Raw genomic sequence first — 27936 nt, forward strand, 5'->3', positions numbered from 1 at the left:
CGGGCCGGGCCGTGCCGGGCGGACCGAGCGGAGCGGCGTGAGGTGAGCGGAGCGAGCCACGAGCACAGCAGGGACCGTCGGCTCACCCCGCACCGCCTTGGAGCTGGTGCCGTGCCGCCGCCGCGGAGCCCGCGCTCCTGCCGGGACGCCCTTTTGTGTCGGTCCCTCACGCCGCCTCAGGGCGGGCCGGGTCCCGCTTGGCGGGAAGGGACGGAGGGCACCGGGCAGGGCGGCCGGGGCGAGGGGGGCGCTGCCGGGGTTGGGATTGGGGTTGTGATGGGGCCAGCACCGGCACCGGGGCGGCTGCGGCGGCTCCAGTGCGAAACCGAAAGAGATTTCGGTGCTCCGTGCGCGGGTACCGGGGCTCCGCAGCGGTCAGGGCACAGCGCTGCTCGCAGGTTCGTTCGTGTGCCCGCCCACGCTCCGTGCAGCGATTCCCTCCCTTAACGGGCATAGGTAAATATTGACGCTTTTTACGAGTGAAAAGCCAGGCAAACATCCGCATTTGAATGGCAGAAGGGATTCTGTTGTACTTACCGTTTCGTGAAATGCATCAATGCGAGTGTTAACCTAAATACCACAGCAGTTCTTGAGTGTGAGCTGAACTGATTTCTGCTGATCTACTGAAATAAGGGATTTAAGGGTTAATAAGGAATTTAGGAGAGTTTAGGCAATATGTGTGTGAACATATGGTATTCGTTATTCTGCTTGTACGGGACAGAGATAGGGGACCCTTCGAAGGATACCTGTTACCTATAAAATTCTGCTGAGCTTGCAAATAAGAGAAGCCCCTGATAAAAACTGCTGAGCTTGCCAGAAAATTCGATGCCAAAACACCTGAGTTCGAAAGTTTAACAACTATGAAGACTTTGAGCCTTCATCTTGTCAGGCCCCCAGACTCATTTAAAGACCACCGACTCAATAAAAAGGATAAAGGGCGCAGTCACAGCTAATTTCCAAACCATGTGGAAAATGGGCGGGGGTGAGCTACTGAATATGTATAGGCATTATAGAATATGCATGATTTTTTGTGAATAAATAGAGGATTTGTGAATGTCGGGGCACGCAGGATTTGGGAAGATGTTCTCCTCCTGTGTCTAGCGCTGAATAAAATATTTACCTTCTTTACAACCTTTGGTTGTGGAGTCATTACCAGCTGGAAAAAGGTTCTGTCAGGTGAGGATTGGCTTCTTCTCTCAGTAGTGAGTGGCAGGAGTGGACAGAACCTCAAGCAGTGCCAGGCTGGAGCATCAGGAGGAATTCCTTCACTGAAAAGAGTTCTTAAATATTTGAGTATTGGAATGGGCTGCCCAGGGCGGTCGTGGGGTCACCATCCCTGGAGGTTCAGCTGGATGTGGCACTCAGTGCCCTGCTCTGGGTGACACAAGGTGGTGTTTGGTCACAGGTTGGATATTCGGTGATCTCAGAGGCCTTTTCCAGCCAGACTGATGCTGTGATTCAGTGGTTTGATTTCTGTTTTGCTCTAGATCTTTGAAACACCACCGGGACTTGGTCACCAGGGGGTTGATTGCTGAGGATACGGCTCTGCCCTCTGCACTCAGGACATGTATGGCTGAAGGGCTCAGCCCCTTGCCTGGCTGCAGGGCAGCGCTGTTCTCCTTCCCACCATGTGAGCTGGCACACCTGCACAGCAAATAGCTGCCTTTTTCAAAGGTAAATGCCACAATTGTTGGGTTTTCCCACTATGTGTGTATGTATGAGGAAACTTAAGGCTTGGCTTTATCTGCTTTTTTATGCTGAATAAAATAAGTAGTTACCACCTTTCTTTTTGTATAGTTAGTTCAAGAGTTCATGCTTTTGCAGCCTTGCATTATCTGAAGGGGCTTAAAGGAAGCTGGAAAGGGACTCTTCATCAGGAGCTGTCGTGGTAGGACGAGGGGGAGTGGATTCAAACTGACAGAGGGCAGGGTTAGATTGAGTATTAAGAGAAAGTTTTTCCCTGTGAGGGTGCTGAGACCTTGGCACAAGGTGCCCAGAGGAGCTGCGGTTGCCCCTGGATCCCTGGAAGTGTCCAAAGTTTGGATGGTGCTTGGAGCAGCCTGGGACAGTGGAAGGTGTAGAATGAAATGATCCTTAAGGTCCTTTCCATCCAAACCATTCTGTGGTTCCAGTGCTCTGTGGAATTCTTCAGGCTAGCAGGATCTGAGGTGACTCCATTGCTGCTTAGTGAAAGATTTTTGTTTTTAGAGGAAAGCAATCTGTGGTGAGAATTTTAGCACTCTGTCTATAAAAATCACAAAGACAGGAAAGTTCTGCATAAATGCCCTTTGCTTGTGACAACAGGGGTTTGTTGACCTATAAATTTTAGTAGGAGATTAAGGAAAGAAGCTAATTAAACTCTAGACCTAGATTCCAAAGACACCAGTAAAATAATATAAAGAGCTTTGCATTGTAGTTCTGGAAATCATGCAATGTGCAGGTAAGGAGATTTTTTTTTTAAATATAAAATGAGTTTTCACCCTTTTCTTTCCTAGTTTGCACATTTGACTACAGTGCTTTATTTTTCCCGTGTGCTGTCCCTTCCACAGGCATTTCTGGTGCGATGTCCCTTTAATTGCTCTAATGGGTTTAATTGCACGCACCTGGATGTTGTAAGAACACCTGCATGGAAACTGCTAATGAGTAACTGAAATCCTGACGCTCCTCATGCTTTAAAATTGTCGTGGCTGACAGGGAATATTTTGCCACTTGAAGGCTTTGGGCTTTAATTGCTGCTTTTTTTGCCCCCCCCAGAATGAGCACATGCCGATGGTGCACACAGAGTGGTGCTGACACCACCGAGTTCCTGAGGCACTATGCTGCTCAGAGGCTGTCCCAGGAAGATTTTGAAGGCTCCAATGATGACCTCTGTTACTGCCTGGAGTGTGTGGTTGAATACCACAAAGCAAGGGAAGAATGTCCAAGATTGCATGAGGTAATTAATTAAGAGATTAATTAAGAAGCCTCAGTGTAAGGGGAGGGGTTGTGTGTTACTGGGTTTTGGGAGTAGTTGTGTGTTACTGGGTTTTTGTGTTGCTTTTTAACTGTCTCGTTTTTTTCATATGGAGTTTTACAAACTGGTGATTGTAAAAGAGAGATCCTCTTGTTTTGCATATATTCAAATTAACAAGAACTAAACCAGTAGTTTTAAGTTGCTGACTAGACACCATAGCTTGGACTTCTTTCATGCTGTAGATGGTTTGTCATCTGAAACAAAGAACATCTGCCAGACTAACAGCTCTTTTCTTTAATGTGTTTTCTCTTTTCTGCTGGTTTCTCTTCGGTTGTTGGTTTGTTCCTGTTTTTGTTTGCTTTCACTTCTCTTTCACTTCAGTTCATTTCACTTAGTAGTTTTCTCTTACGTTTCAATTTCAGAGATCAGACCTTGCAAGACTGCAATTAATCAAAAAAATTTAGACCTCTTTTGTAGTCCTCCTGTAGGAGTATACAACTTTATATTTTAGGAAAGCATTTTATAATATTTATTATATCATTAGCTTATTTCCCTTCTGTGCATGTAAAGTTTTTAGCTAATTATCATAGTCTAAAAGGTTGCTCTTTAGATTGGTCAGCTAGATTGCTCTGGAGTGCAATTCCATGTGACTGAAGTTCCATAGACTGGGAATAAGAGAATCTGCACCTACTGCAAGTTCCTTTTTGTGTCCATTTACTGCAGTGAATGAACTTGGTGTCTAATTGAGGTTTGGAGCAGTTACTTAAGATGAGTAAGTTAAGTGGGTGAATACCTACAAATATCCAGCAAATCAGCCAGTCTTTTTGCATTATTTATATTTATATTCTTTTCCTTCCCCTAATTACAAAATCTGTTAGAAGGCAAGATTTTATTAGTGCTTTTCCTATCTTCCTAAAGATGCTCTTTTCCTGTATCGTGTCTTTCTGTGTATTGGCCAGTGGAACAAAGTTTTGTGCCTAAAATAAGTATTGAAATGAATATGAATATTTAACATTGCATCTGGTTTGAAGATTATTTTTAAAAAGTTTGTAGTCTCAACTTTAAAGTGAGAGATTTGTTCTTTGCCTAGTTGAATTCCATTTCAAAACTTTACTGGTTTGGACCATGCATAGAGAGAAACTTTTCAAAATGAGATTTCAATTTTTGAACATGTAATGAATTATCTGTATATGGTAATAAATGTCCTTTAATCACTTTTTTCACAAGTACACTTTGATTGTTGTTTTGCCCCACTGAACAGGACCTGTGGGACTTGGAGACCTCCCGCCTGGTTGCCCACATGGAGAAATCCATGAATGAGGAAGCAGGAGAAGATGAGCTGTTTCTGGTTGATGAGCATGGGGAGACACCTCTCTCTGTTTATGTGGGCCCAAATTTTGAGAACAACCTGCGAGTGCCCCTGCTGGAAATCCTGAAATACCCCTACCTGCTGCTGCATGAGAAAGTCAGTATGTATCTGATCATATCCCTGTGGAAGGGAGTGGTGGTGTTCCACTGCAGGAGGTGAAAATGAATATTTTCACTTAAACCAGAGAAATAATGTATAATTTGTTTTGATACTAAATACACTCTTTTTGTGAGCCTGTAAATTAGTGCTTACCGTAACTCTCTTACTCTTTTAGGTGAGCTATGTGTGGAAGTGCTCTGCAGAATGGAACTAAGTCAAGACTCCTTTCAGGTCTTTGAGAAATACCCAGGAATTTATCTCTTTTTGGTGCACCCAAATGAAGTGGTGAGTTCCTTTTTCTGTTCTGCTAAATCCTGGTTATGTGCACATGTTAATACTGAAGGGATGGAATACTGTCTTGCATGATTTTAGAAAATGTGTGGTGCATTTATCTGTAAATAAAACTTGACCTCTGTTACAATAAGCCGTTCTCTCAGTAGAATATCTTGGTCAGTTACATGTAAATAACATAAAATTAGTACAAACCAACTGTTGCACATAAATCCCAACGAGTTTTCTTCATAGGTGTTACCCTGAATTTTAGCTTCTTTGTCACCATCATCATCTTGTAGATATAGCAAGCCTGTTTCTAAGATTATTTTGAGTACTTATTTTTAATTATTCTATTAGCAAAAATACCCCTTTGTCCCGTTTGTAACAGCAATGCTTCCTCTTACAGAATTTGTTATTTTTATTAACATAAAACTATTTGTTTCAATCCTTAGATTCGTCGATGGGCCATCCTAACAGCAAGGAATTTAGGAAAGGTTGACAGGGATGATTACTATGACTTAGAGGAAGTGCTGACTTGTTTGTTCAGAGTTATTGAGTTGGGGCTTTTTGAGAACCCAGATATTTACAGCTCTTCAATGTTTGAAAAGGGTAAACTCATCCTTCTGCCAGCTCATTTGTATGATACAGCCAACTACAAGAATTATTGGCTGGGTGAGTATTTATGATCAGAAATTAGTTTGTGTAGTCTCCTATTTGTAAGCAGTTCTTTGAAGTCAGAGCTTGAAAATTTGTCAGTACAAATTCATATTTTTTCAAGTATATAGACAGGTTGCTCCTGTTTTTTCTTCTCTAGGAATTTGCATGTTGCTGTCAGTGCTGGAAGAACAAGCTATGGACTCTCTGTTACTGGGCCCAGACAAACAAAATGATTTCATGCAGTCTATACTTCACACTATGGAGAAAGAAGCAGCTGGTAACTCGTTTTGAGATTAAGACAGTTCATAGCTCATTTTTCATCTTTAGCGAATTCCTTGTTAAGTTGTTAGTAGTGTAATGAGAGGTAATTTTACCTGAAGCCTATTTATCTTTTGAAAGTTGCAATATTTGGGAAATACTGACAAATACTGAAGGATGACATCCAAACTTTGGAGTGGAGAAGGGATGGTGGTGCTTTTGCTAAATCTGGCTTAGTCTGGGAATTGCCTTGTGACCTCAAGACCAGGATTGCCTCTTAAATGAGCAAATTTTTATTTAATTCGTGTTTATTGAGGATATGATATTTTCTTACATGAGGGAGAAGAAACCAATTGCTTCTATTATAACTGTGAAGTATAAATTAGCTGTGTAAGTGAAACTGTGTAAGTTGTGCCACTTCTTAGCACACTCCTGCAAAAAACCATGTGAAAGCATCAGTTTCATAGAGTGGGGGAATATCAGTATTATTTAATATTAATAATGGATCCAGGCTCCTGTTGATTTAAGACTGCATAAGGAGCAGTGTCTCTGTACAAATGAGGGATCTTGACTTTTTAAATTCTTTTTCCAGTAAAAAGTACAGTTGCAACTTCCTAGAATACTTTTCTATTGATATTTTAGAAAAATCAATGAGAACCAGCTCTTTCAATTTCTGCTTAGCTTAAGAATTTCCAGGACTTGCTTTTCAACCCTCTCCACTGTTCCTGTTGTGTTTCAGATGATTCCACTGACCCCTTCTGGCCTGCCCTACACTGTTTCATGGTTATTTTGGATCAGCTTGGGTCTAAAGTTTGGGGTCAGCTGATTGATCCTGTCCAAGCCTTTCAAACCATAATCAACAGTGTCAGCTACAACAATGAAATCAAAAATATTCGCAGTAGTTTTATGAGGTCAGTTCTTGTCAGTGCTGCTGTAATTTGTGTTGAGGGAGGGAGATGGCAATTGAAAAAATATAATCTTTCCAATTTCAAGCAAAGCAAAGTTGAAGTAGGTCCCCTAAAATTGTGATGTTCCTTCAAAAAAATATATACTCACTTCTCTTTGGTAACCCTGGTGTGTCTGTTAAACTTGTTAGGATTTTTTTTTCCTGAATTGGGAAGACTGTTAACTGTTCTGTGCTTATTTAGTGCTACAACCAACTTGCACTGAAGGTTAATGAAAATTGCCATGTTCAAGGTTTGGTAAATTTGTGAGAATTCCTGACTTTTCGGTAGATGGCATTCTGGGCATTGTTCTACATAGGCAAATCCATGACTCAGTAGAAAGCTTTTTCCTGAGACAGTCACTTCCCCCACCTCTTACAAGCTGGATGAAACAAGCTCTACACTTGGTATCTGAAAAGCAACATCTGTCCTGAGTTTCTCAGGGTTTTAATTGTGTGAGGCTGTAGTAATCTGTGTTTCTTTTCAGGACAAAAGCTGAACCAGAATCAGACTATGGTGATGACATGATGTCCTGCAGTCAGATTGTGTATAATTATAACACAGAAAAGCCTCAAAAGGTATTAAACCAGTATTTTATATTCCTTTTCTTTGAACTGGGGTCACTTAATGATGTTGTCAAGAATAAACATTTCCAAGTGTGGTCATCTCTTGATGTCAATGTATTGCATTTATGAAGTGTCTTTTAAATGCTTTCCATGTGTTTTTGATTATCTGAGGGTAAATTGTGTGATCATGAATGATCATGTGTCTTTGAATAGTTCACAATGATTTTTAAAGGAACTACTACTTCACACTAATTTCATAGGTAATGTTTTAGGAAATTAGATCTGTGTGATCTTTATTTTTTGCATTTTTTTAATGACTTACATTGGGATATAAGAGCTGTTACTGTTTAATGAACAAATATATGAAAGGAAGTAACAAAAAAGCTTGGCTACAAGAAGGCTGCCATATTAAACTGTGCCTATCACTGAGGCTGTTGTGTGGTGGATGTATTTTTCAGGACACTGGCTGGAAGGCTGCCATTTGCCCAGAGTACTGCCCCAACATGTATGAAGATATGCACACCCTGGCTAACATGCTTCAGTCTGACATTGGCAGAGACATGCGTGTCCATCACAGCACGTTCCTCTGGTTCATCCCTTTTGTTCAGTCCCTCATGGATCTCAAGGACTTGGGTGTAGCCTATATAGTAGAGGTCATCCACTACCTCTGCTCAGAAATCAAAGACATCCTCATCGAACGATTCCAGGAGTGCGACAAAATCTCCGAGTTCTTCCTCCTCATCTTGGTGTCCATCGTTGAGCTGCACAGAAGCAAGAAGTGCCTGCACTTGCTGTGGATCAGCTCCCAGGAGTGGGTGGAGGCGGTGGTGAGGTGTGCCACGCTCCCAAGCAGAGCCTTCACTCGCTGCAGTGAGAAGGCTCCGGGGCTGTTTGCCAAGGGCTCGGCCGCGGGCTCCTTGCAGGCGCCCAGCTCGGTGCAGCACGCCTGCGTGCAGCTCATCCGCAGCCTGCTCAAGGAGGGCTACCAGCTCGGCCAGCACGCCCTCTGCAAGCAGTACCTGGACAAACTGAACCTCCTCCTGCGGGGAAATCGAGCTGTGGGCTGGCAGCTGAGCAGCCAGGAAACCCAGGAGCTGCAAATGTGCTTAAAGCAAGTTATAAGAAGTATAAAGGGCAAAGCACTGAGCAGCTCTTTGGCTGGAGGGAGCAAGTCAAGCTCAACAGCTTTGCCGAGTGTCTCTACAAAGCAGGAGAGGAATGTGTGTGATGATGGATACAAGATGAGTGGACATGAGAGGAGGGACCTTTGTTCACCATTTGTCGTGTCAAAGGAAGGCAGAGATTGTCAAGAGAACCCTTTGCATAGGAGAAAGAATGCCTGGGAAGAGGAATGTAGAGATGCATGTAGAAGCTCAACATCTTGCACATCCACAGAAGGCCTCTTGATGAATATCAAAAAAGAGCCTAATGACTTGACAGATCAGGAGTTTGTCTTCCCACAGAACTCTTTGGCAACAAAAATATGTGGGAAAGCTCAGGAAAATAGGAGCTCTGACCTTGTGGCAGGGAAGTGCAATACGGATGATCAGTGCTTCAGTTCAAATACTGAGCATTCAGATTTCAGGAGAGGCAGAGAGTTAGAAGTGAAACACAAAGCAGAATCCAAAACACCATATCTGTCTGCTCAGACTCATCTTGATTCTCCATCTTCAAGGAGTTGCAAAAGTATGCAAGAGACAAGTGCAAACAGTGTGTTCCAGTCCAGACTGGTCCCCACTAAACAGGTGTCCAAGGAAGCATCACTGGATTCCTGTAACTCCTCTAGAAATGAAGCTGGCATGCAAGGGAAGGAAGATGACAGTACTTTGCTTTTAGGACATAATGACACCTCACTGAAAAAAGTATCAACAGAAGAAAAATCAGGTCCATCGTTGTTGTCTTTCTTTAAGAGGAGCACGAACGTTCAGACTTCAAACCAGGAGCAGCCTAATTTAAATAATTTGGATAAATATGACTGCAAAAATCAATTTTCGGAGACCTCTTGTAGGGATAAAATTTCAGCATGCGGTTATTTTCCATTTAGCTCTGAAAATAAGAGGGATGTGATCCGGCCACTGTCAGTGAAGCATGAATCAAGTGACAGGTTGTTTGAGTTTTCAGAATATTTCAGGAGGGAAAACAGTTCAGTGGGAAAGAAAGAGGAGAATTTTGTGAAGACTGTTTCTGAAGATGATGATTTAGCAGACTCCCAGGTTGATAGAGAACTCAGTAAATTATCTTTAGCTGCTTATGCCAAAAGTCTTAATTTTCCCATTGCAACCAACCAGGAAAGCTCAGTGTACCAAAATGTGTCTGATATTAAAAGGAAAGTGAAAGGTTCTGTAAGATCTTCCAACGAGGGCCAAAGTACCAAGTGTTCCAGTGGTGGAGATCAACTTAGCAATCAAATCATTGTAATTTCAGACTCTTCTGATGAAGAAAAAGGTGTGGCTGAGAAAGAGGAATCAAAAACCAAGAATGAAAATGTGTGTGCAGAGCCATCTTCAACTTCCAGCAGCACTTCTGATAGTGACACTAAAAGAGAATCAAAGTCTCCAGGCTCTCCCCTCTTACTGGATGACTGTGAGTCTCAGTATTTTGAATTTGAAACAGAAGATGAGGTTTTTTCAGCTTGGCAAGACACTCAAGCGTATGCTGTGGAGACAACTCAGGAGTATAAACAAGATGGTGTTTCACCAGCACCTGAGACAGGTAATTCAGATGACTGCCAGAATGATAACTTAAATGACTGGGGCTATGATCTGCCTTACTTTAGTGATGAGGCCATGGAAGAGGCAGCAAGCTCAATAGAAAAGCAGACAGAAAATACTTCTTATCAGCAAGAAGCTGGTGATACCAAAGAAGCGACTAATTCAACCTTGGAAGAATCAGTTGGCAAGGAAGAGGCAACTAATTCAACCTTGGAAGAATCAGTTGGCAAGGAAGAGGCAAAAGGTCAACTGGAGAAATGTGCAGACAAAGATACTGCTGAAGGCTTCACCCTGGACTCAAAAGTGCCTGAACCCACAACATCTACATCTCCCATCTCATTAGCTTCAAAGCTGGCCCTTAAGAAAAAGAGCACAAGCCCACAGAAGCCCACAGCAAAATGTAAATCAGCACCAGCTGTTCAGAGAAGTCCTAAAAAACCTCCTGTCGTTAAAACAGCCAAAAATAAAACACCACTGCAAAGCACAACAGAACGTTCTCAGCCTGGCAGGTCGATGCCTGCTGTGGTTCCTCCAAGGAAGGTCCGGCAGAGCCCTGCTCCAGCATCAACTGCAGAAAAGCTTGGCCTGAAGAAGGGGCCCCGCAGGGCGTTCGATTTGTCGCAGCCCTCCCTGGAGAGCCTGGCCCTGCTGCGCAGCCACGGCAAAGCTGCAGGCAGGATTGGAGTCACGCAGAAAAAGAGAACCAAACAGATCGAGGCTCAGCGTTTGTCTGTGAAAGGGAATAAAAAACTGCTGGCCTGCCAAGACCGCCAGTATCTAAAGTCCAGAAGAAGCGTGAAAAAATCTGCGGGAAGTTTGGAGAGTAGAAACAAAGTTACCAAAATGTACGCAAAACCTGTGGTACAGAAGGCTCAAAGTTTTGAACTGGGAGCTATTAAAGAATCTGTTGAAAACCAAAGGGAGAAAAAAAGAGAGGAGGCTGCTTGTTTTTCTGCCAGTGAGAGAAAATTTGAGAGCCTCTCTGTGGAGGAGGTGGCAAATTCCTCTAAAATGCCTCATTCTTCAGACTGGAACAGCAAATGGGAGGGTAGCAGTGTTGTGGTTCCTCCTGTCCCCATGGATTCAAGTCTCTCTTCCACTGCACTTGAAGGTGATAAAGATGAGTCTTCAGGAAAAGGTTGCACTGTCCTGCCTGAGTGTGAGATGAAAACTCCAAAGCAAAATGGGTGTAAATCAGATGAAAGCAGTGATGAAGGTGATGATAATCTGTTTTTAACTCAGTTAGATCCTGTGGATATGGAGTTATGTTCTCAGGAGGAAAGTGTTCAAGATGGTGCTATAGGTAGTAAGACCCCAGAGGAGATGGATGTTGATGAAAGCCTTCAGCAGAATGAAGTCTCAGCTGTTGTAAAATGTAAAGATAAAGATTGTATGGAACAGGTGGAAAAACCTGGAGAGTACTGCAGTAAACACCCAGCCACCAGTCCAGGGGCAGATCATGTGTTTGCCAAGCCTTCTCTCCCACCACCTAAAACAAAAAAACCTTCCACTGCCAAAATTTTCAGCTCAGCGAGTTCTTCACGGAACGCAGCCTTCAGCAAAGATCTGGAAGATGGCAGAAAGTTTCCCCCACCTTCAAAAAGCAAAGTGAACGCGGCCAAACTGGCGGTGGTGAGGCCACCATTGTATCCAAAACCTGCACCAGCAGGAGATCCAACCTGCAAATCTCCAAGTTTCAAACCCCTTAGCTCCAGTAATGTTCTCCAGTCACAAAATAAACACTATGACAATGCTTCAAATATTTCCAGAGGGCCTGGCCGAGAAACCTCCTCCTCTTTTCTTGGCCAGCAGCGCGATTACAGCATTTTTGTTAACCAAGTCCTAAAGTGGACTTATGAAATGTTTGAAAACTTCAGCTACTTTGGAACTCCAAATCATCTTCTGCAGACCATAGTAGCTGCTGTTCCTCCCCATTTTCAGGGCTACAATGAGTATTTTGACACATTTTTTCCCTTGATGATGCTCAATGCCTTTGAAACAGTAAGTAGCTTTCTGCTTTTTGGTTTGGTTTCATCAACACTGAGAAATTTTACCAAGATATTAAAACCTGGTTTATGTCCTCTATTTACCTTTGAAAACATTCACCTGGAGATCAGAATAGAGGAACAATTTGGGGTAGATAATCCAAAAAGCTATGTTTAAGATGGGGGATGACCAGAGTTACTCAAATCAGTGAAGTGTTTCTTTTTTCCTGGTGCACGTCCACAATAAGAGGAGTGGCAAAGAATGTGATTTTCCTCTCTATAGTGTATAAAGCTCAAAACAGAAGTCTTTAAGAAACTGAAGTCTTTCAATGGCAGAGGATGAAAATCTGGTTTTGGTTTCTGTTGAGAACTTACATGAGAGGGAAGGTTAATCCAGGAAGTATTTTTTATTGATTTATAGCTTAATAGTCTTTATTGGTTTATAGCTTAATAGCGACAAAACAGTGTTCCTTCAATTAATGTCTGAATGCTTTCAAGTTCAGTCATTGCATCACTTCTTCTATAGAAATAAGGTAGAAAATAAAGCCAATGCCAGGTTAATACTGATATTTTAAGGTGAAAATGCAATCAGGGAAGATTCAGAGTAGTTGTGAAGGAGTTTAAGAAAGTACATGAAATGGGTGAGTGGCAAGGAAGAACTTTTGTTTGCCCTGTGTGTTTATATGTAATGGGTATGCTTATGTGAAACAAAAGAAATGAGTAAGACTCCTGATATATTTAATTGACAGTCTTATAGTTTTATTTCATTTATTTGCCCTTTGAGTCATGGTAAGCTTTTCTTCTGATACACTAAACCCTTCAAAGTATTATTGTTTCCTTTTCAACATGTAGCTGGCACAAGAATGGGTAGAAAACCAGAAAGTAAGAGAGAAAGGTTATTACTTCTACTTAGAGAACTTTTCTGCTGACATGAATACAGCACATTTTACAGGTGAGGGTTTGTTTTTTTTAAAATCTGATTTTCAAGTAGATGATGCATTATAATGAGCTGGCAGTTTGAGGCAGAGGTTTTTTGTGTTTGCTTTAAATATAGAAAGGATTTCAACTTTGCTATTCTATAGCATGAATGTAAGAGAACCATGTATTTTACAGGGAGTTTGTGCCTTCCATCTCTCTCATCTAGGATTTTTTTTCAGCTTGTTTTGATAAAATTGTCCTTGACTTGCTCTGTTTTTATACAGTGCTGTGCTCAGGCTTAAGAGTGCAGAATGGAGTTAAAATTTCCACAATAATCTTTTGCTATAGCCTTTAACAGCTTTAAAAAGTTAACAGTACTTCTGCAGTCATGTAGAAAATGTAACCATTTTCTTTTCAACCTTGTGATTTTAATTTGTCTTTTGGACAGCTCATCTACGAGAGAGTGATTTGGCAAGGCAGCTCCATCCAAAGGAGGATGACTTAATCCTTTTGAAGGTCCACAAGCAGAAGGACACTTTTGGGGAAGAAAGTGGGATGGAGTACCACACAGTGAATCATGTTGGCCTTGTGACACGTTTTGCTCGTGCATCTGGCTGTGCAAATAGTGAGTAGCAGGGCTAGAAATAAAAATGGGGTCCTTGGTGCCATAAAATGCTTCTTCATAGCTGGCTGTTGGTAATTTTAATGTACCACTGGCCTCAGAGGAAATGGAGTTGTTTTTCCTCTGTAGCAGGTCTGTTCCATGCTAGAAGCTTTGTAAAAATCAGGAACTGAAGCTGCAGCCCTGCTGTCCATCATTTTTCTAGAACTTCATGTAGAAACAGAAACTACTGATGAGTAAATGCTCTGCACTCATCTTTAGGATGGTATTGCCAGGAGATAGGAAGTGCCATGAACTTCTGTGATCTCTCAATCTAAAATTGTCAGTGTCTTTGGGAATTGAAACTGTGAGTTACCAGGATTTCCAAGTACCCAGAACCTACCTTAGTAAAGCAGGGATCTGAGTGGTTGTACAGAGTTTTTTGTTTGGTCTTTTTTTTTTTTTGGTGGGATGGGTAAGTGTTGGGATTTTGCAAGAATTCACTGTTGATTCCCTAGCAGAAGACAGCACCTTGTTCTGGTGAATTAATTAACTTACTGGAATATTTTTCAGTTAATGATTTGGATAGTTTTTGAATTAACAACTTGTTTTTTTTTTATTCTTTTTTAACAGGACAAAAAGAGCAGCAGACTGCCTGTCATCTTACTGTGCAAACCCAAGGCAATTTGTCATTCTTTATCCATAAGCAAGTGAAGTGTGTGGTGGTTGGCTCCCTGGTGACCACACACAGAAAATTCAAAGGTCTCCTGCTGCTGAGCAGGAGCCCCCTGGTTAGACCCATCATAAATCCAAGTTACAATGACTTCTGTCCCAGAGATCTCCCTGTTGCCTCAGGAAGTGCTGTAAGTTGTGCAGCTGGGAGTGCCACGGTTAACAGAAAAAGCTTTTGGGCCTCATGAGTTCTGCGGGTTTGGTTTTTGAGATGACTAAGAGAAAATAGCCATGTTTCAAAAGCATTGAGACACTGCTCTCCTCAGAGTTGGCTGCTGGGGTGGAGGAGATGAATCTGAACTTGCTCAGGTGTTTGTACTCTGTTGTTACAGTGAGCTTCCAACTGCTTTCAGTTTTCCTTCCCCTTACTGGGGAATTTTCCGGAAATAAAACATAGGATGGAAAAGGTATTGTGACATAAAGGTGTGGGAGTGAACAAAGCCTACTTTAAGTGAGGATTGGGTGTGTGTCTAGAGCAAACCTAGAATCAAAAGCTTCCCTACCCTTCCAGCTTTTGAGCTCTAGCTAGAGAGGTGAGGACATTCTGAAAGAATAGAAAATTGATGTGGAAGGTGTGATCAACATGAATTCATTATTTTTTGCTCTGTTTATTCCTTCAGGTTTCATACATGAATGAATACAATGAAGATCAGAAGAGAGCCATTGAGACAGCTTATGCCATGGTAAAGCAGCACCCAGGACTTCCCAAGATCTGCCTTATCCATGGACCTCCTGGGACAGGGAAATCAAAAACTATTGTAGGATTGCTGTCCCGTGTTTTGAGAGAAGTAAGTGAGCATGGTCATGTGCTGGGGTTTGGTTCAGATGAATGTACAGTCTGGCTGCTCAGTCTCAGGTGAAAACAATCTAAGGAACTTGTTCGTTGTTAATTAATCTGCAGAACACTAGGAATGAGAAAACAGCTCGGAAAAAAAATTCCAAGATTAAGCCAAACCGTTTTCTAGTGTGTGCACCATCAAATGCTGCTGTTGATGAACTCATGAAAAAGATCATCATTGCATTTAAGGAAAAATGCCAAAACAAACAGGAGCCTTTGGGTATGGTTTGTTTTTAAATTGTTTTCATGTTAAATGGGCAAAACCTGGAGGAGGAAATGAAGCAGTTGATCATGCACTGTACTTTTATTGTTAACTTTAATGTGCTTTTCTGAAAGGTATATTATGAGGTTTTTTAGTAAGTTACACTTTGTTTTCTATAGACATGGACCCTTTCCTCCTTCTGTTAGTTTAAGCTCATCAGTTTTTAAGTACTCTTTGGGGATTTGAACACAAGTCCCTTGCCTTTATTTTGAATAAAATTGGACTTTTTGGGTCATGGGAAACAGACTGGTGAAAATTTTGGTATGTCTAAGCTTCTCATTTTTCCTCCTCCCAGTTTGTGACTAACACAAAGTAGATTAATTCTGTTAAAGACATCTAGTTTGTGGCAAGGGGAAAAATATCTGCATTGTAACCAAATGTTATTTTGGTATTGACTTACCAATTGCATTACTTGATGGGACTCAGCATTGTCCAAGTTAGGAATTCTGGAAGTTTTAGATAAACCTGAGAATAAGAGGAAGTTTCATTAATTCAAAATAACATTCTTAATGTTAGCCACAACTAAAATGTGAGCAACACCTTTAATAAGGTTTGGAATTACTGAATTTTTTTTGTGGCTGCATTTAAATACAAGTCAGGTGTTGAAAACTCCAGGTAATTAGAAAAGCCTTGTTTGATATCCATGATGCTTTATATTTTTTTAAATTGTCATAGCAAAGCATAGAGACAGTTGGAGTAATTTAAGAGTATTTTGACTCTGATTTGTAAACAGGAAATTGTGGTGATATCAAATTAGTGCGACTTGGTCCTGAAAAATCAATCAACAATGAAGTGAGGGGATTCAGCCTGGATAAGCAAGTTGAGCACAGAATGAGTAAGTAACATGGAAATCAGACTTTTCTTCATTCTCCTCTAAGAGCTTGGTGATGCTTTCCACATGGGATTATGTGTCTACAAAGAAGGAAGATTTTTCTAAAATAGTATTTCATAAAACATTGGGTTTTGTCAGTTCTAGTGGAAAAGTGGCAGTTTATGTATGAGCCAGGATCTAAGGAAAAGGGAAAAAATAAGCAAAGTGACCCTTTTGTTTAATAAATTACATTGCACACATGTTAAAGCCATAATTTTAGAAGCAATACAGCATTTGAGAACTACAGTTGGAAGCAACTCTCATTGTCATCATTTTACGAGATAAAATTTGAATAGAAAATGGGAAAGTGCAGCAAAAAATGCATGTGTCCAATGTGGAGTTCCTATAACAGCTTTTCTGTTCCTCCTTTGGTTTATTCCAGAACGAAAGCCAGGTGACTGTGACCAGGACATTCAGAAGAAGAAAGAAGCTCTGGACCAGAAGCTGGACATGCTCTCTCGAGAGCGTGCCATGCACAGATGTGAGAAGAGAGAGGTAGCAAGACAAGTTGTAGTCTTCTTTGTGGTTTTGTGTTCATAACACAAAGACAACTCTGGTTTTTGATGTCACTCTTTCTTCACCTACTTTTTCAACTAATGGAAAAGTTGGTAGCACCATGAGAGGGAATGGAGAACTTTACATCAGGAATTTTTTGTTTATTTATGCCAGTATTTCCCACTGGTTGATTGAGCCACTTGTTGCTCTATCATTCAGTAGCCTTCACTTGGTTCTGCCACTAGTTAGATTTTAATATAACCATATTTATGAATCTTAAAGGTTTAAATTGATTATATGTTCAAAGCTTTGTTTCACTGAAAATACAGGAAGATACCTCATGATCTGAGGTTTTGGAGTATGTGTTGCACTTGAAGTTTTAATTTTTTTTTGTCTAAGAATTTGGCATTTATGCCAAATTAGAGATTTCTGGTGATAAACCATTTCTCAGTTGCACTGTGAAATGGTTGGTACTGTGTGTTGCAATGCCTAAATATGGGGACAGCTTTCCAAGAAATTGATTGGCTTCTTGAGACCATTTTGATACTAAAAGACTGTCTGAGCAAGTCTACATGTTTAGGAAATTAGGGTATGAAGGGGGAAAAAGGTATATGGGAAATGGGTAGTGCTAAAGGTGGTTCCTGTTTAATTTTCCCCCTATCTAGAGTCAAATGTTAAATGATGAAATTGGCAGACTTGCAAAGGAGAGACAACAACTTGCTTCTCAGCTAAAGGAGGTAGGAGAAATTATCTCTAATAAACTTCAGCTGATGTATTTTTATACCTGGTGTCCTTTAATTGTGGTGGAGTTTGGTTTTGATGTAGCTGAGTGCATTTATAGAGTAGTGGGTGAATGGATCAAGGCCATGAGCTGAGTAAGCTGTGAAATCTGGGTGTGCTCTGGCTGCATATTGGGGAAAAAGCCCAAACAGGAGCATTGACTGTTGCAGTTAAGGCTGAATTTTCACCAGGGTGTCCTGTTGTGCTTGAAGGTTCGGGTGCACTCCCAGAAGGTGCAGGCAGACATCATCCTGGAGTCTGACATCATCTGCTGCACGCTGAGCACCAGCGGGGGGAGCCTGCTGGAATCGGCCTTCTCCCGCCAGGGGCTGGATCCCTTCAGCTGTGTCATCGTGGATGAGGTCCGTGCAGTGTGGGAGCTGCAGCCCCTGCCCTGGGCTCTTTGCTGCTGCTGCAGTATTTGTTTGTTGCCTGCCCTGTTGCCAGTAGGACCATGAGGAGAAAGAATAACTTTTAATTGATTTTTTTTTTTTCCTGACTTGTTTGGTGCTGTAATGGCAGACAGCTTTTATGTAGAGCCACACTTCAGCCATGATTTTTATGCTTTAGAGATTCCTAGATAGTTTGGTGATATTTATATCTGTTTGGAGAACTTTGCATATATAATAATAAAATAAATGTTTGTAGTTTTTTTACTTGAGAAAAATCCTTTTTCCTCTTTTTTAAATTTTTTTTTAGAAGACTTAAAGCATTTGAGTTATTCTGGCTGTGTTACAAGTAATTTAATGTACTTCCCTTCTTTGCTTACAACTTCTACTTTTGTCCTGTTTGCATATTCCAAAGGCAGGGCAGTCCTGTGAGGTGGAAACTCTGATCCCACTGATCCATCGCTGTAATAAACTTGTCCTGGTTGGAGATCCCAAACAGCTCCCTCCTACTGTCAAATCAGTAGTAAGTGTTCAAGCTCTTTGCTTTTTTCTTGCCATAGAATGGATATGGTTAAAGAACAGTATCTATAGGAAATATTTAAAGTGGGGGGGGGAAGATTTCAATGAGGCAATACAAACTTTAAATCTCTCACTTGGTTTGTGAGAGATGTTGTGTTGTGGCAGGATCTGTTTTGTCATTCTGGGAGCTTCAGTCACTACCCTATTCCTTGAGAAGGATGAAGACTTCTTGTTTATTTGGAGACTTCCTGACCCTAGAGGTGTTTAAGGAGAAATATATAAGAGCACATCTTGTCTCCAGCAATAAGGGCTGTGTTAAACAGCTGGTAAAGAAAGGAGGAAAACCAGGGTGGCTTCTTTAGAGGTTGTGTGTTTATTTAACAAGATCTCACCTGGAAAGTCTTTCTTTTCATTATGGCTGATGTTCTTAACTTTCTACTGTATTGTGAGTCACAAGGAGAAGTTGTTTTGTTAAAGACTAGACACAAAAATTCAGATTTGTATAGGTGAAATAAGACAACACACATGGAAAACTAAAGCACGAGCAGCTGTCATTTTGTCAGCAATTTAGAAGTTTAAAACACCAAATTGACTTGCAAATTCACCAAAACACTTGGACTGGTGGGGAATGAGATGCCAGATGAAATTTCCTGTTCTCCCTGTGGCAGAAAGCTCAGCAGTATGGCTATGACCAGTCTCTGATGGCCCGACTGCAGAAGCACCTGGAGGAGCAAGTGCAGAGGAACATGCTGCACAGCCTGCCTGTGGTGCAGCTGACAGTGCAGTACAGGATGCACCCAGACATCTGCCTCTTCCCATCCAACTATGTGTATGGCAGGACTCTAAAAACTGCCAAGTGAGTAGCTCTCTATTCTCCTTCCTGAGCTGAGGGTATTTCAAAGCAATTTTTTGATGTCAGGGTGTTCTTGTGAGTCTAAAAATGCTTGAGGTTTTGGGAGGGGGAAAGATGGTTAATGGGAGAAAGTGTGCAGTCCATCTCTGTTAGTGCTGGGTGTGGTAGGTGAGGTAAGGTCTCTTAAAATTAGTCATATAGAGTTCATTTTAGGCCTCAATCTACTTGGGTGGCAGGAAAAGTTAGGGATTCTGGGGAGGAAAAGAACTGAAAGTTACAATCATAAAATGGTTGAAGTTGGAAAAGACTTTCAGTGCCAACGGGCTCATGAGTCAACCATTTCCACCATTAAATCAAGTCCTCACTGCCAAATCCATGTGATTTTTGAACACTTCCAGGAATAGTGATTCTCCTGGACAGTCTGTTCCAATGCTTTACTGCCCTTTCTGTGAAAAAATTTCTTTATATCTAATTTAAACTTCCTTTGGGGATACTTCAGGGTCAGCTCCTCTCTTCTTGGAGAGCTGCTTGTGTTTGATAACCATGATGTAAATAAATGGAGTATAAGTTCTTAGAATTTCTTAGTTGTATGGTTGCCTTGTGATAAAAATATCATTTCCAGGGCAATAGAGGAGAACAGATGTTCTTCAGAATGGCCATTCCAGCCCTACCTGATTTTTGATGTAGCTGATGGTCGTGAGGAGCGAGACAATGAGTAAGTAAAATTCTAATTCAGCCACAGTTTAGATTTTCTAAGAATTAATTGCCTACAGAAGAGCTGTGTTCTCTCCTTTGTTGTTCCAGTATGCATCAAGTAGCTAGAACTGCATTTTCCAGCTGATAAGATTTAATTTCACAAAAAACAGAGATTTTTCTTAAATCTGAAACTGGTTTTAATCCTGGTTTGACCCACTGTTAGATACCAGGAAGTGCCTGCAGTCTCTGTTAACTTCAGTAAGAGTTTGAATTCCTGATTTTATCAGTGACTTCCCTTTCCCAGGTGCATACTGAGGAGATGCCAGGAGGTGGCAGCTCAGCCCTCCCTTTGCCTGTTCTGTAAGGAGAGCACAGCTGGAGGTGCTGAGGGAATGTGGAAGTGCAACTTTTCACTGCCTGCACTTCCCAGGCTTAGTACACCCTCCTCAGGGTCTGCTTGCCAAGTTCTTTGATCCTCTGTGTGAAAAAAGCTGTAAAAGTTCAAAAATCAAAATTCCCCAAAGCATTGAATTGGAAAGATCTCTCAGAGGTGTTCCTGTAATGTTTCCTCTTTGTCCTGTGCAGCTCTTACAGCAATCCTCGGGAAGTGAAGCTGGTGATGGAGTTAATTAGAACAATTAAAGAGAAAAGGAAGGATCTGGGCCTTCGTCGCATTGGAATAATTACCCCTTACAGTGCACAGAAAAAGAAAATCCAGGAACAACTGGACAGTGTGTTTAAGAATAACAGGTAAAGAAACCACAAACTTTCAAATGGATCTTGGCTCTTGCATATTAATCCTTTGTTTATCCTCTTAATAATGGTAAAAGTCTCCAGCTTCTTTCTGTACTGCTAAAATTTGTGCTTGGTTGTGCCTTTAAAGGGGATGTGTAACCCTTTTGCCTAAAACAGGTGTGGTCTCTTTGTGCCATTCTTAGTTATTACCCACATGCTTTGATTATAGTTCTGAATAAAAGAACTTAAAATTCCATACTGTGTGGACCCAAACAGATTTGCAGTAATGGTGCTGATCTCAGAAAAGTAAATTCAGGTTTATGCTCATGTACTAAATGAGAAACTTACCCTGGTGGTTTCACACATGAGCATTTAGTGTTTAGGCTGTTTGCATCAGTGTGTTGTTTAAAACCCCAAGTGAGGATGAGCAAGCTGCTCATTGTGTTTCTCCCCAGCCCAGGAGAGGTGGACACGGTGGATGCGTTCCAGGGCCGGGAGAAGGATTGCATCATCGTGTCCTGTGTGAGGGCAAACAGCTCCGAGGCCTCCACTCTGCCACACCTGCAGGCAAACAGCACCAAGGGATCCATTGGGTATGTGCCTGCAGGGATTGCCAGTCCCATTCTGGTCTGGATAGGAATACCCTTTGCTGGGTTCAGAACTGGCTGGATGGCCAGGCCCAGAGAGTGGTGGTGAATGGTGTCACATCCAGCTGGCGACCAGTCAGCAGTGGTGTCCCTCAGGGGTCTGTGTTGGGGCCAGTTTTGTTCAACATTTTTATTGATGATATGGATGAGGGCTTAGAGTCTTTTATTAGTAAATTTGCTGATGACACTAAATTGGGAAAGAGTGTAGATCTGCTTGAGGGGTGTAGGGCTCTCCAGAGAGATTTGGAAAGGTTAGATGCATGGGCAGAATCAAACGGGATGAACTTCAATAAGTCCAAGTGCCGAGTACTGCACTTCGGCCACAATAACCCCCTGTACCGATACAAGCTGGGAACAGAATGGCTGGACAGTGCCCAGGTGGAAAGGGACCTGGGGGTGCTGGTTGACAATCGGTTGAATATGAGCCAGCAGTGTGCCCAGGTAGCCAAGAGGGCCAATGCCATCCTGGCCAGTATCAGAAATGGAGTGGCCAGCAGGAGCAGGGAGGTCATTCTTCCCCTGTACTCAGCACTGGTGAGGCCTCACTTGGAGTATTGTATCCAGTTATGGGCCCCTCACTTTAGGAGGGACATCGAGTTACTTGGGCGTGTCCAGAGGAGGGCAATGAGACTAATAAGGGGCTTGGAGCACAAGCCATATGAAGAGTGACTGAGGGAGCTGGGGTTGTTCAGCCTGGAGAAAAGGAGACTCAGGGGCGACCTCATCACTCTCTACAACTTCCTGAAGGGTGGCTGTAGTGAGCTGGGGGTTGGCCTCTTTCTCCGGGCGACAACGGATAGAACAAGAGGACACAGTCTCAAGTTGCGTCAAGCTAGATGTAAGTTAGAATTAAGAAGCAAATATTTCACAGTAAGAGTGGTCAGATACTGGAATCATTTACCCAGTGAGGTGATGGAGTCATCATCCCTTGAAGAATGCAAAAAAAAACTGGATGTGGCACTTGCTGCCATGATCTAGTGAACAGTTAGAACATCGACTGGACTTGATGATCTTATAGGTCTCTTCCAGTCTTGAACTTCTGTGATTCTGTGATTCCCAGGGACACTGCAGAGAAAATCATGTTTTTAATAGGACTGGTTAGGAAGTTACAGAGAACAAATCACTTCTACCAGGCAGTGAATAAAGGATGTCTCAGAGCGAGAATTAGTGGTCTGAGATGTCTGAGCAACAGGGAAATGCTGGTGGTGTGCTCTGTATTAAGTGCTGATCCCTTTGCACAGCTCCCTTATCCTGCCACTGCCTGGATTTGGCAGGGTTGGCCTTGGGATCTTGGCTCTTTGCATTATTACTGCAGCAGTTATTGTTCTTGGGGCTTTTGGTACACCTTGTAACTTCCTGCATGCTGTTCTCAAAGTGAAACCCATTCTCCTGCTAATGTCTGTAAAATTCTTGTGAATTAGTTGTGCATGTCACTTGGAATGTGGTGTACCAGACTTGGATCTGGGATTTGTAGATGAGTGTGCTTGTCTTCTAAAATGGGACAGATTAGCAGCAAGTCTTAACTCAGGATTGCAGATTTCTTAATTTTATGGGTTTTTCTGTCTGAAACAGAAGGAACTAAACTGAATGTGCTGTTTACCCCCAGAGCACTTAGAGCAGTTGCTGAGTTCTGTAACTTGTGGATCCTTTTAGTTTAAAAAATGGTAGTGAAAATATGAAATATGCCTTCTTAGAGTTCACTGCCTTCTAAGTTAAACTAGCAAAAATCTGGTCACATAAACAAAAAACTTTCTTTCTACACATAAGTTTGAGTAAGCTGCTTATATTTCTCTGATGCTCATTCTCTGCAAGAAAAATGGCTTTTAATTGTGCTGATCCACTTTGGGAAGAGAAGGAATCCAAATCTCATGATAAACAACAATAATGCCTTTTGAAGACTTCTTAATCTGATTGATTGAGTTTGGGAATGGAAGGCAGCTGGAACCTGCCAGTTCTTTTTGCTGACATGAGATTTAACTTCTGTCTGCTCTTTCAGCAGGAACTTTCCAGCTTACTGTGTTCATACATTAATATATAAAGGTTTATATTCAAGCTGTGCCAGTGCAGTGCCTTAGCAGCTGTACCTGCTGTTGGCTTGGACATCTCTGTTTCAGGGTCAGGTGCCCTTGGCAAGGTGTGATGGGATTTTTGCCACACCCTTACCTATGATCTTGTAGCCTGAGTGAAGGATTTTGCTCTCCAGGTGTGCTAGTCCAGCATTAAATTTACTCTGAAAGTAACTGGGTGAAGAAAACTCCAAGGAATAACAATGGATTTTTTTCCCTCCCTCCTTCCTGGGAAAATAACCTTCTTGTCTTTCAGTTGTAAAAGCTGTCAGGAATATTTAGTAGATTTTCAAGGTCTCCCCTTTTTCATTTCTCAAGTCCTAGAGAACTCTATCTGTGCTGCTGGATCCACTCTGCTTCTGCTTCTCTTATTTCCTGCACTGTCCAAATTTTTTTAGGTGACTCTGTGGTTTTTGCATCTTCACTGCAGGGTTGTGAATTTGCTGCAGATGAGGTCTCAGTGACCACAGAGTCAGGCATTGACAGTGAACCTGCTCAGATTAGGTTGGGCTTTTGAATTGTGGATTTTGTTAGTAAAGACTAAGCTGTGTATTTTGGAAGCTCTTATAGTTGGTATTAGTCTCACAAGCCTTTTTTTGAGTCCTGGTAAATGAGTGCTAACTGAAATCAACTTTTAAGAATACACTCAGCATTTGTTTAAGTTTCAATATTGTGGATTGTAATCCCTGAAAACCAAACCAGGCAATTTTCCTAGTGCAAAACCAGATTTCTGCAAGGATAAACTCTCCCCTCTTGAAGCATGACAAAGCAAAAGTCTGCCTTGATGTGCTTCCAGTGCAGGTCACCTTTAAAATAAAATATTCATGTGCAGTGTTCAGTATTTCAGTAGGGTGTTTTCCCATTAATACTGCCAAATATTATTAATCTATTTCAGTTGGAGTCAAAAAGAAGCTTAAAGTCTTGATAGGTGAAGTGAGGTTGATATCCTCAGTACTTTAAGGAACGTTTAAGGAGCAGTGGTTGGCATTAAGAGGGGATTTACTCTAAGAAAGGAAACAGCAACGACAAGAGCTGGAAAGAACTGGAATTCCCTGCAAGGAATCAGTGGTGAAAAAAAGAAAACACAATTTATGCTCAGCCTTTCATGTAAGGCAGGGCTGCTGCCGCGGGGTCTGGGCAGGAACTGCTGCTGTTAATTTCAGTGACATTTCATTTTATGTCCTTTCCTCCTAACCCTTTAAACCTTCTTGTGGAAGAAGCAGTTGAGGAGCTTAGTTTTTGTCTTGTCACTCAGGTTCCTGGCCAGCCTCCAGCGCCTGAATGTCACCATCACCCGAGCCCGGTTCAGCCTCTTCATCCTGGGCCGGCTGCAGACGCTCATGGTAGGTGCAGTGGGGATGGAGAGGGCTCTGGGAGCCCCCCGTGGGCTGGGGCACCGAGCAGCGCCCTCAGACTGTCCTCAGTCTGTGCAAGAAAGTGAATTTTGTGTCCTGCAGGGTTTTTGGGTTTTGTGCTTTCCCGAGGGCGGGAGGGGGTTTGTGTTAGTTCGCCACTGGGGGGCGCTAAAGCCCCGCGCCTCCGAGGGGAAGCCCTGGAAATTGAGAAATTGAGAAATTTTGTCATTTTTGGAAGTTCTGATGGCTCAAAGTGCCTTCCCTGTGTTACAGCAGCCAGAGTGTCTGTTGCTGTTTTGCACCTGAAACATAAGATTCTTCCATTCCAGAAGGAACATAGCATTGGTTTCCATGACAGTTGTGTCAGGTACCTTGATTAAAGAGGTTATACATCCTCTGACACCTCTGTCCATTTGTGTTGATTTCTTGCTGGTAACAGTTTTTTTCTTTTGTTTTTCTTTTTTTTTAAAGGGAGATGAAAACTGGAATCACTTGATTCAGGATGCTCAGAAGAGAGGTGCCATTATTAGGACAACAGAAAAAAATTACAAGAAAGAAGCTCTCAGGATTTTGAAGCTCAGGCCACCAGGTCAACCCCCATCCAAAGGAGGGACTATGACATCTCCTGTGGTGCAGGCTGCTTCTTCCAGTGGCAAGAGGAGTGAGCCTGGAAATTCTGGGAGCAGCCCACGGGAACTTGCTGCTGGCCCTGGCCATGCAGTGCCCCAAGGAAGCCGAGGGCCCACACAGCCTGCAGGGGCTGCAGCTGCAGATTCCAACAGGGGCAGTGCCCCTGCATCTCTTGGGGCTCCAGCTGCAGTTCCCAGGAGTGTCAGTGCCCCTGCACCTGTGGGGGCTGTAGCAACAGATTCCAGGAGGGTCAGTGCCCCTGCAGCCATGGGGGTTCCAGCAACAGATTCCAGGAGGAGCAGTACCCCTGCATCTATTGGGGCTGGAGCTGCAGATTCCAGGAGGGTCAGTGCCCCTGCACCTTTGGGGACCCCAGCTGCAGATCCCAAGAGGAGCAGCAGTGTCTCTGCACCCTCAGGGGTTCCAGCTGCTGATTCCAGGAGGAGCAGTGCCCCTGTACCTGTGGGGACCCCATCTGCAGATCCCAGGAGGGGCAGTGCCCCTGCACCCTCAGGGACCCCATCTGCAGATCCCAGGAGGGGCAGTGCCCCTGCACCCTCAGGGACCCCATCTGCAGACCCCAAGAGGAGCAGCAGTGCCTCTGCACCCTCAGGAGTTCCAGCTGCAGACCCCAAGAGGAGCAGCAGTGCCCCTGCACCCTCGGGGGCTGCAGCACTTGGTGCCATTCCAGAGAAGCCCCGGGACCCCAGGCTGGCCAGCCTGGCCACTCGAGCTGAAGGCAAAGGGAAGGAGCAGCCCTTGAGGTCAGCCCAGAGCACGCCAGGATCAGCAGCACAGCAAGGCCTGCACGTGTCCCCAGCTGCCAGGGATCAGGTGTGCAGAGCAGAAAGTGCCAGGAAGGCCCAGCAGGCAGCAGGACAGGGCAGTGTGCTGCCCCCAGCCCCTCCCTCAGCCCAGCGCGAGGGTGACCGGAGAGCAGCCGTGTCCAAAAGCGGTTCCAGAGCCCCCAGGGAAGGAGCTCAGAGCAGTGGCAGTGAGTGGAACAAAGACTCTCGTGGTGTGTCAAGGAGACCATCCCAGGAATCACCAGAGAACTCAGAATCAAGCTCTGCCAAGAGAAGAAAGTTCTTTCACTGACTTCACTATGGGCTCATTACTGAAAATCTCTTCCCTGATTTCTGTCGAGCAAGGACTGTGTTTTAAATTATTTAGCACAGCTGGAACTCCCATCTATTGATACCACTACTATCAGAGGATCTCTTTCCCATCCTGTCCCTAATTGTGAAGGGATTTAATACCTGACAGATGGTACCTTTGAGGTTTTGAAAAGAGAAGTTGGGTAGCTGCATTGCTTGGAAGAGCAGTGGGTTGAGTCATCTAGGAAGCTGAGGTTGTAAATGTTTAACAGTGTATATTTGTACAGTATACAGAATTATTTTAAGATATTTGGCAAATACATAGCTTCTTGGTTTTTTTGTGTAAATGCTAATTTCTTAGAGATGTAATTTTTTTATGAAGAACCAGAGTAAAGCAAAAACAAAACCCAACAACCCAACCCCAAAATCCAAAGGACAGACTTCTTTTCCCTTTTCACTAATATGTCTAATTTATTTCATAGCAAAACTGAGTGTTGAAAATGTGAATACCAATGGTTCTTGCTAGTGCTCCGCTACTGCCTCAGGGAAGAGTGAGGCAGATGTACATTGGTTGAACAGAGAGAATTCTACTTATTTTGTATATATTTTATTGCCTGTTTTTATAGGAAGAAAAGAGTTTTTGTTTATATAAATGTGCCTTGAGTTTTGCTCTTGCTGCTGCTCCATCAGTTGGAATCCCTCTCTTGTTGCAGGGGCAACACAATCTGCAGATTAAAACCTGTGAGGTCTCTTTGGTCCCACTGTGTCCCTGTGAGCAGGGATCAACAGCACTGTGGAATCTTGGTCCAACATCTATTAACAGTTATTGGAAATATCATTTGAGTTTCTGTGTATTGAGAATTTGGAGATGACTGGGATGAAAAGGGCAGGTAGATCTTTCTAGGTGTTACTGCTGGATTCTTTCCACTGTGCTCCTGAAGAACATGCAGCCACTAAAAGAGGATGGCGAAAAAACCAAATTATTTTTAAGAAAACCTTCCTCACATCATAACATTTCGCAATAAAACTGGAATTATTTCTACTAAGAATTCCTTTGGGTCGCTGTGAAGTATGAGTGTCTGTTTTGTGGAGCTCGTGTGTGTCTCAGGAGGTGAAGAGCAGCATTTTACATGCACTGAGCTTTGTGTGGAGATAACCTGAGGGTGCAGGGAGTGGGCCAGGTTGTGCCATCTCCACTGAGCAGGGAGTGTCCTGCTGTCCCTTGTCACAGCAGTGTGGCAGTGGCTTTGCTGCAGCAAGTGAGCCACAGTTTTTAGGCATCATCTTCAGCTCCATTTCTGTTACTGCAGGGATAATTCCAGCTTTGTGCTTTGACCCTCTGCCAGGCAGGGCCCAGCTCAGGGAGACACCAGTGCCTTGCTCTGCCCAGCACCAGGTGCTGGTTCAGGCTGTGATTGCCAGGAAAACTCATCCCTAATGCATCCACACCCAGAAAAACATCCTTTACTGGTAGGAGCTGCCTTGGAGGTGTGTGGGGAAGCTTTTATTGCTGCCTGGGCCTGTCCAGCTCCTTGTGCTGTGCAGGACTGAGTGTTTCAGTGTAATGGGGAGAATCAGCATCTGTGCATTGTTCAGCTTTAGTTATTTGTTGTGTTGCATTCTGAATCCTTCAGTGA

General features: G+C 42.9%; 1 protein-coding gene across 1 annotated transcript; it reads left to right on the forward strand.

Annotated features, from left to right (window-relative positions):
- The first annotated feature begins 1505 nt into the window (after positions 1-1505).
- On the forward strand, positions 1506-27703 carry SETX (senataxin). The gene is made up of 25 exons (XM_058818185.1): positions 1506-1674; positions 2755-2935; positions 4215-4422; positions 4597-4706; positions 5147-5366; positions 5509-5628; positions 6349-6520; positions 7041-7131; positions 7578-11831; positions 12668-12767; positions 13182-13358; positions 13968-14197; positions 14687-14854; positions 14968-15124; positions 15900-16001; positions 16420-16532; positions 17198-17269; positions 17525-17674; positions 18117-18224; positions 18889-19076; positions 19696-19788; positions 20355-20519; positions 20960-21097; positions 24473-24560; positions 25044-27703. The coding sequence occupies exons 2-25, from the start codon at positions 2756-2758 to the stop codon at positions 26298-26300; spliced, it is 8661 nt and encodes a 2886-aa protein (XP_058674168.1). The 5' UTR covers positions 1506-1674; position 2755; the 3' UTR covers positions 26301-27703.
- The last annotated feature ends 233 nt before the right edge of the window (positions 27704-27936 follow it).

The sequence above is a fragment of the Ammospiza caudacuta genome, chromosome 21, assembly GCF_027887145.1.
Source record: "Ammospiza caudacuta isolate bAmmCau1 chromosome 21, bAmmCau1.pri, whole genome shotgun sequence".
Lineage (NCBI taxonomy): Eukaryota > Metazoa > Chordata > Aves > Passeriformes > Passerellidae > Ammospiza > Ammospiza caudacuta.

Bases quoted from the DNA above. Each gene is read 5' to 3' on its own strand.
- SETX (XM_058818185.1), top strand. From the start codon at position 2,756: ATGAGCACATGCCGATGGTGCACACAGAGTGGTGCTGACACCACCGAG. The intron at 12,768-13,181 runs GTGAGGGTTTGT...TCTTTTGGACAG, and splicing joins GAATACAGCACATTTTACAG to CTCATCTACGAGAGAGTGAT. The intron at 20,520-20,959 runs GTAAAGAAACCA...GTTTCTCCCCAG, and splicing joins AGTGTGTTTAAGAATAACAG to CCCAGGAGAGGTGGACACGG.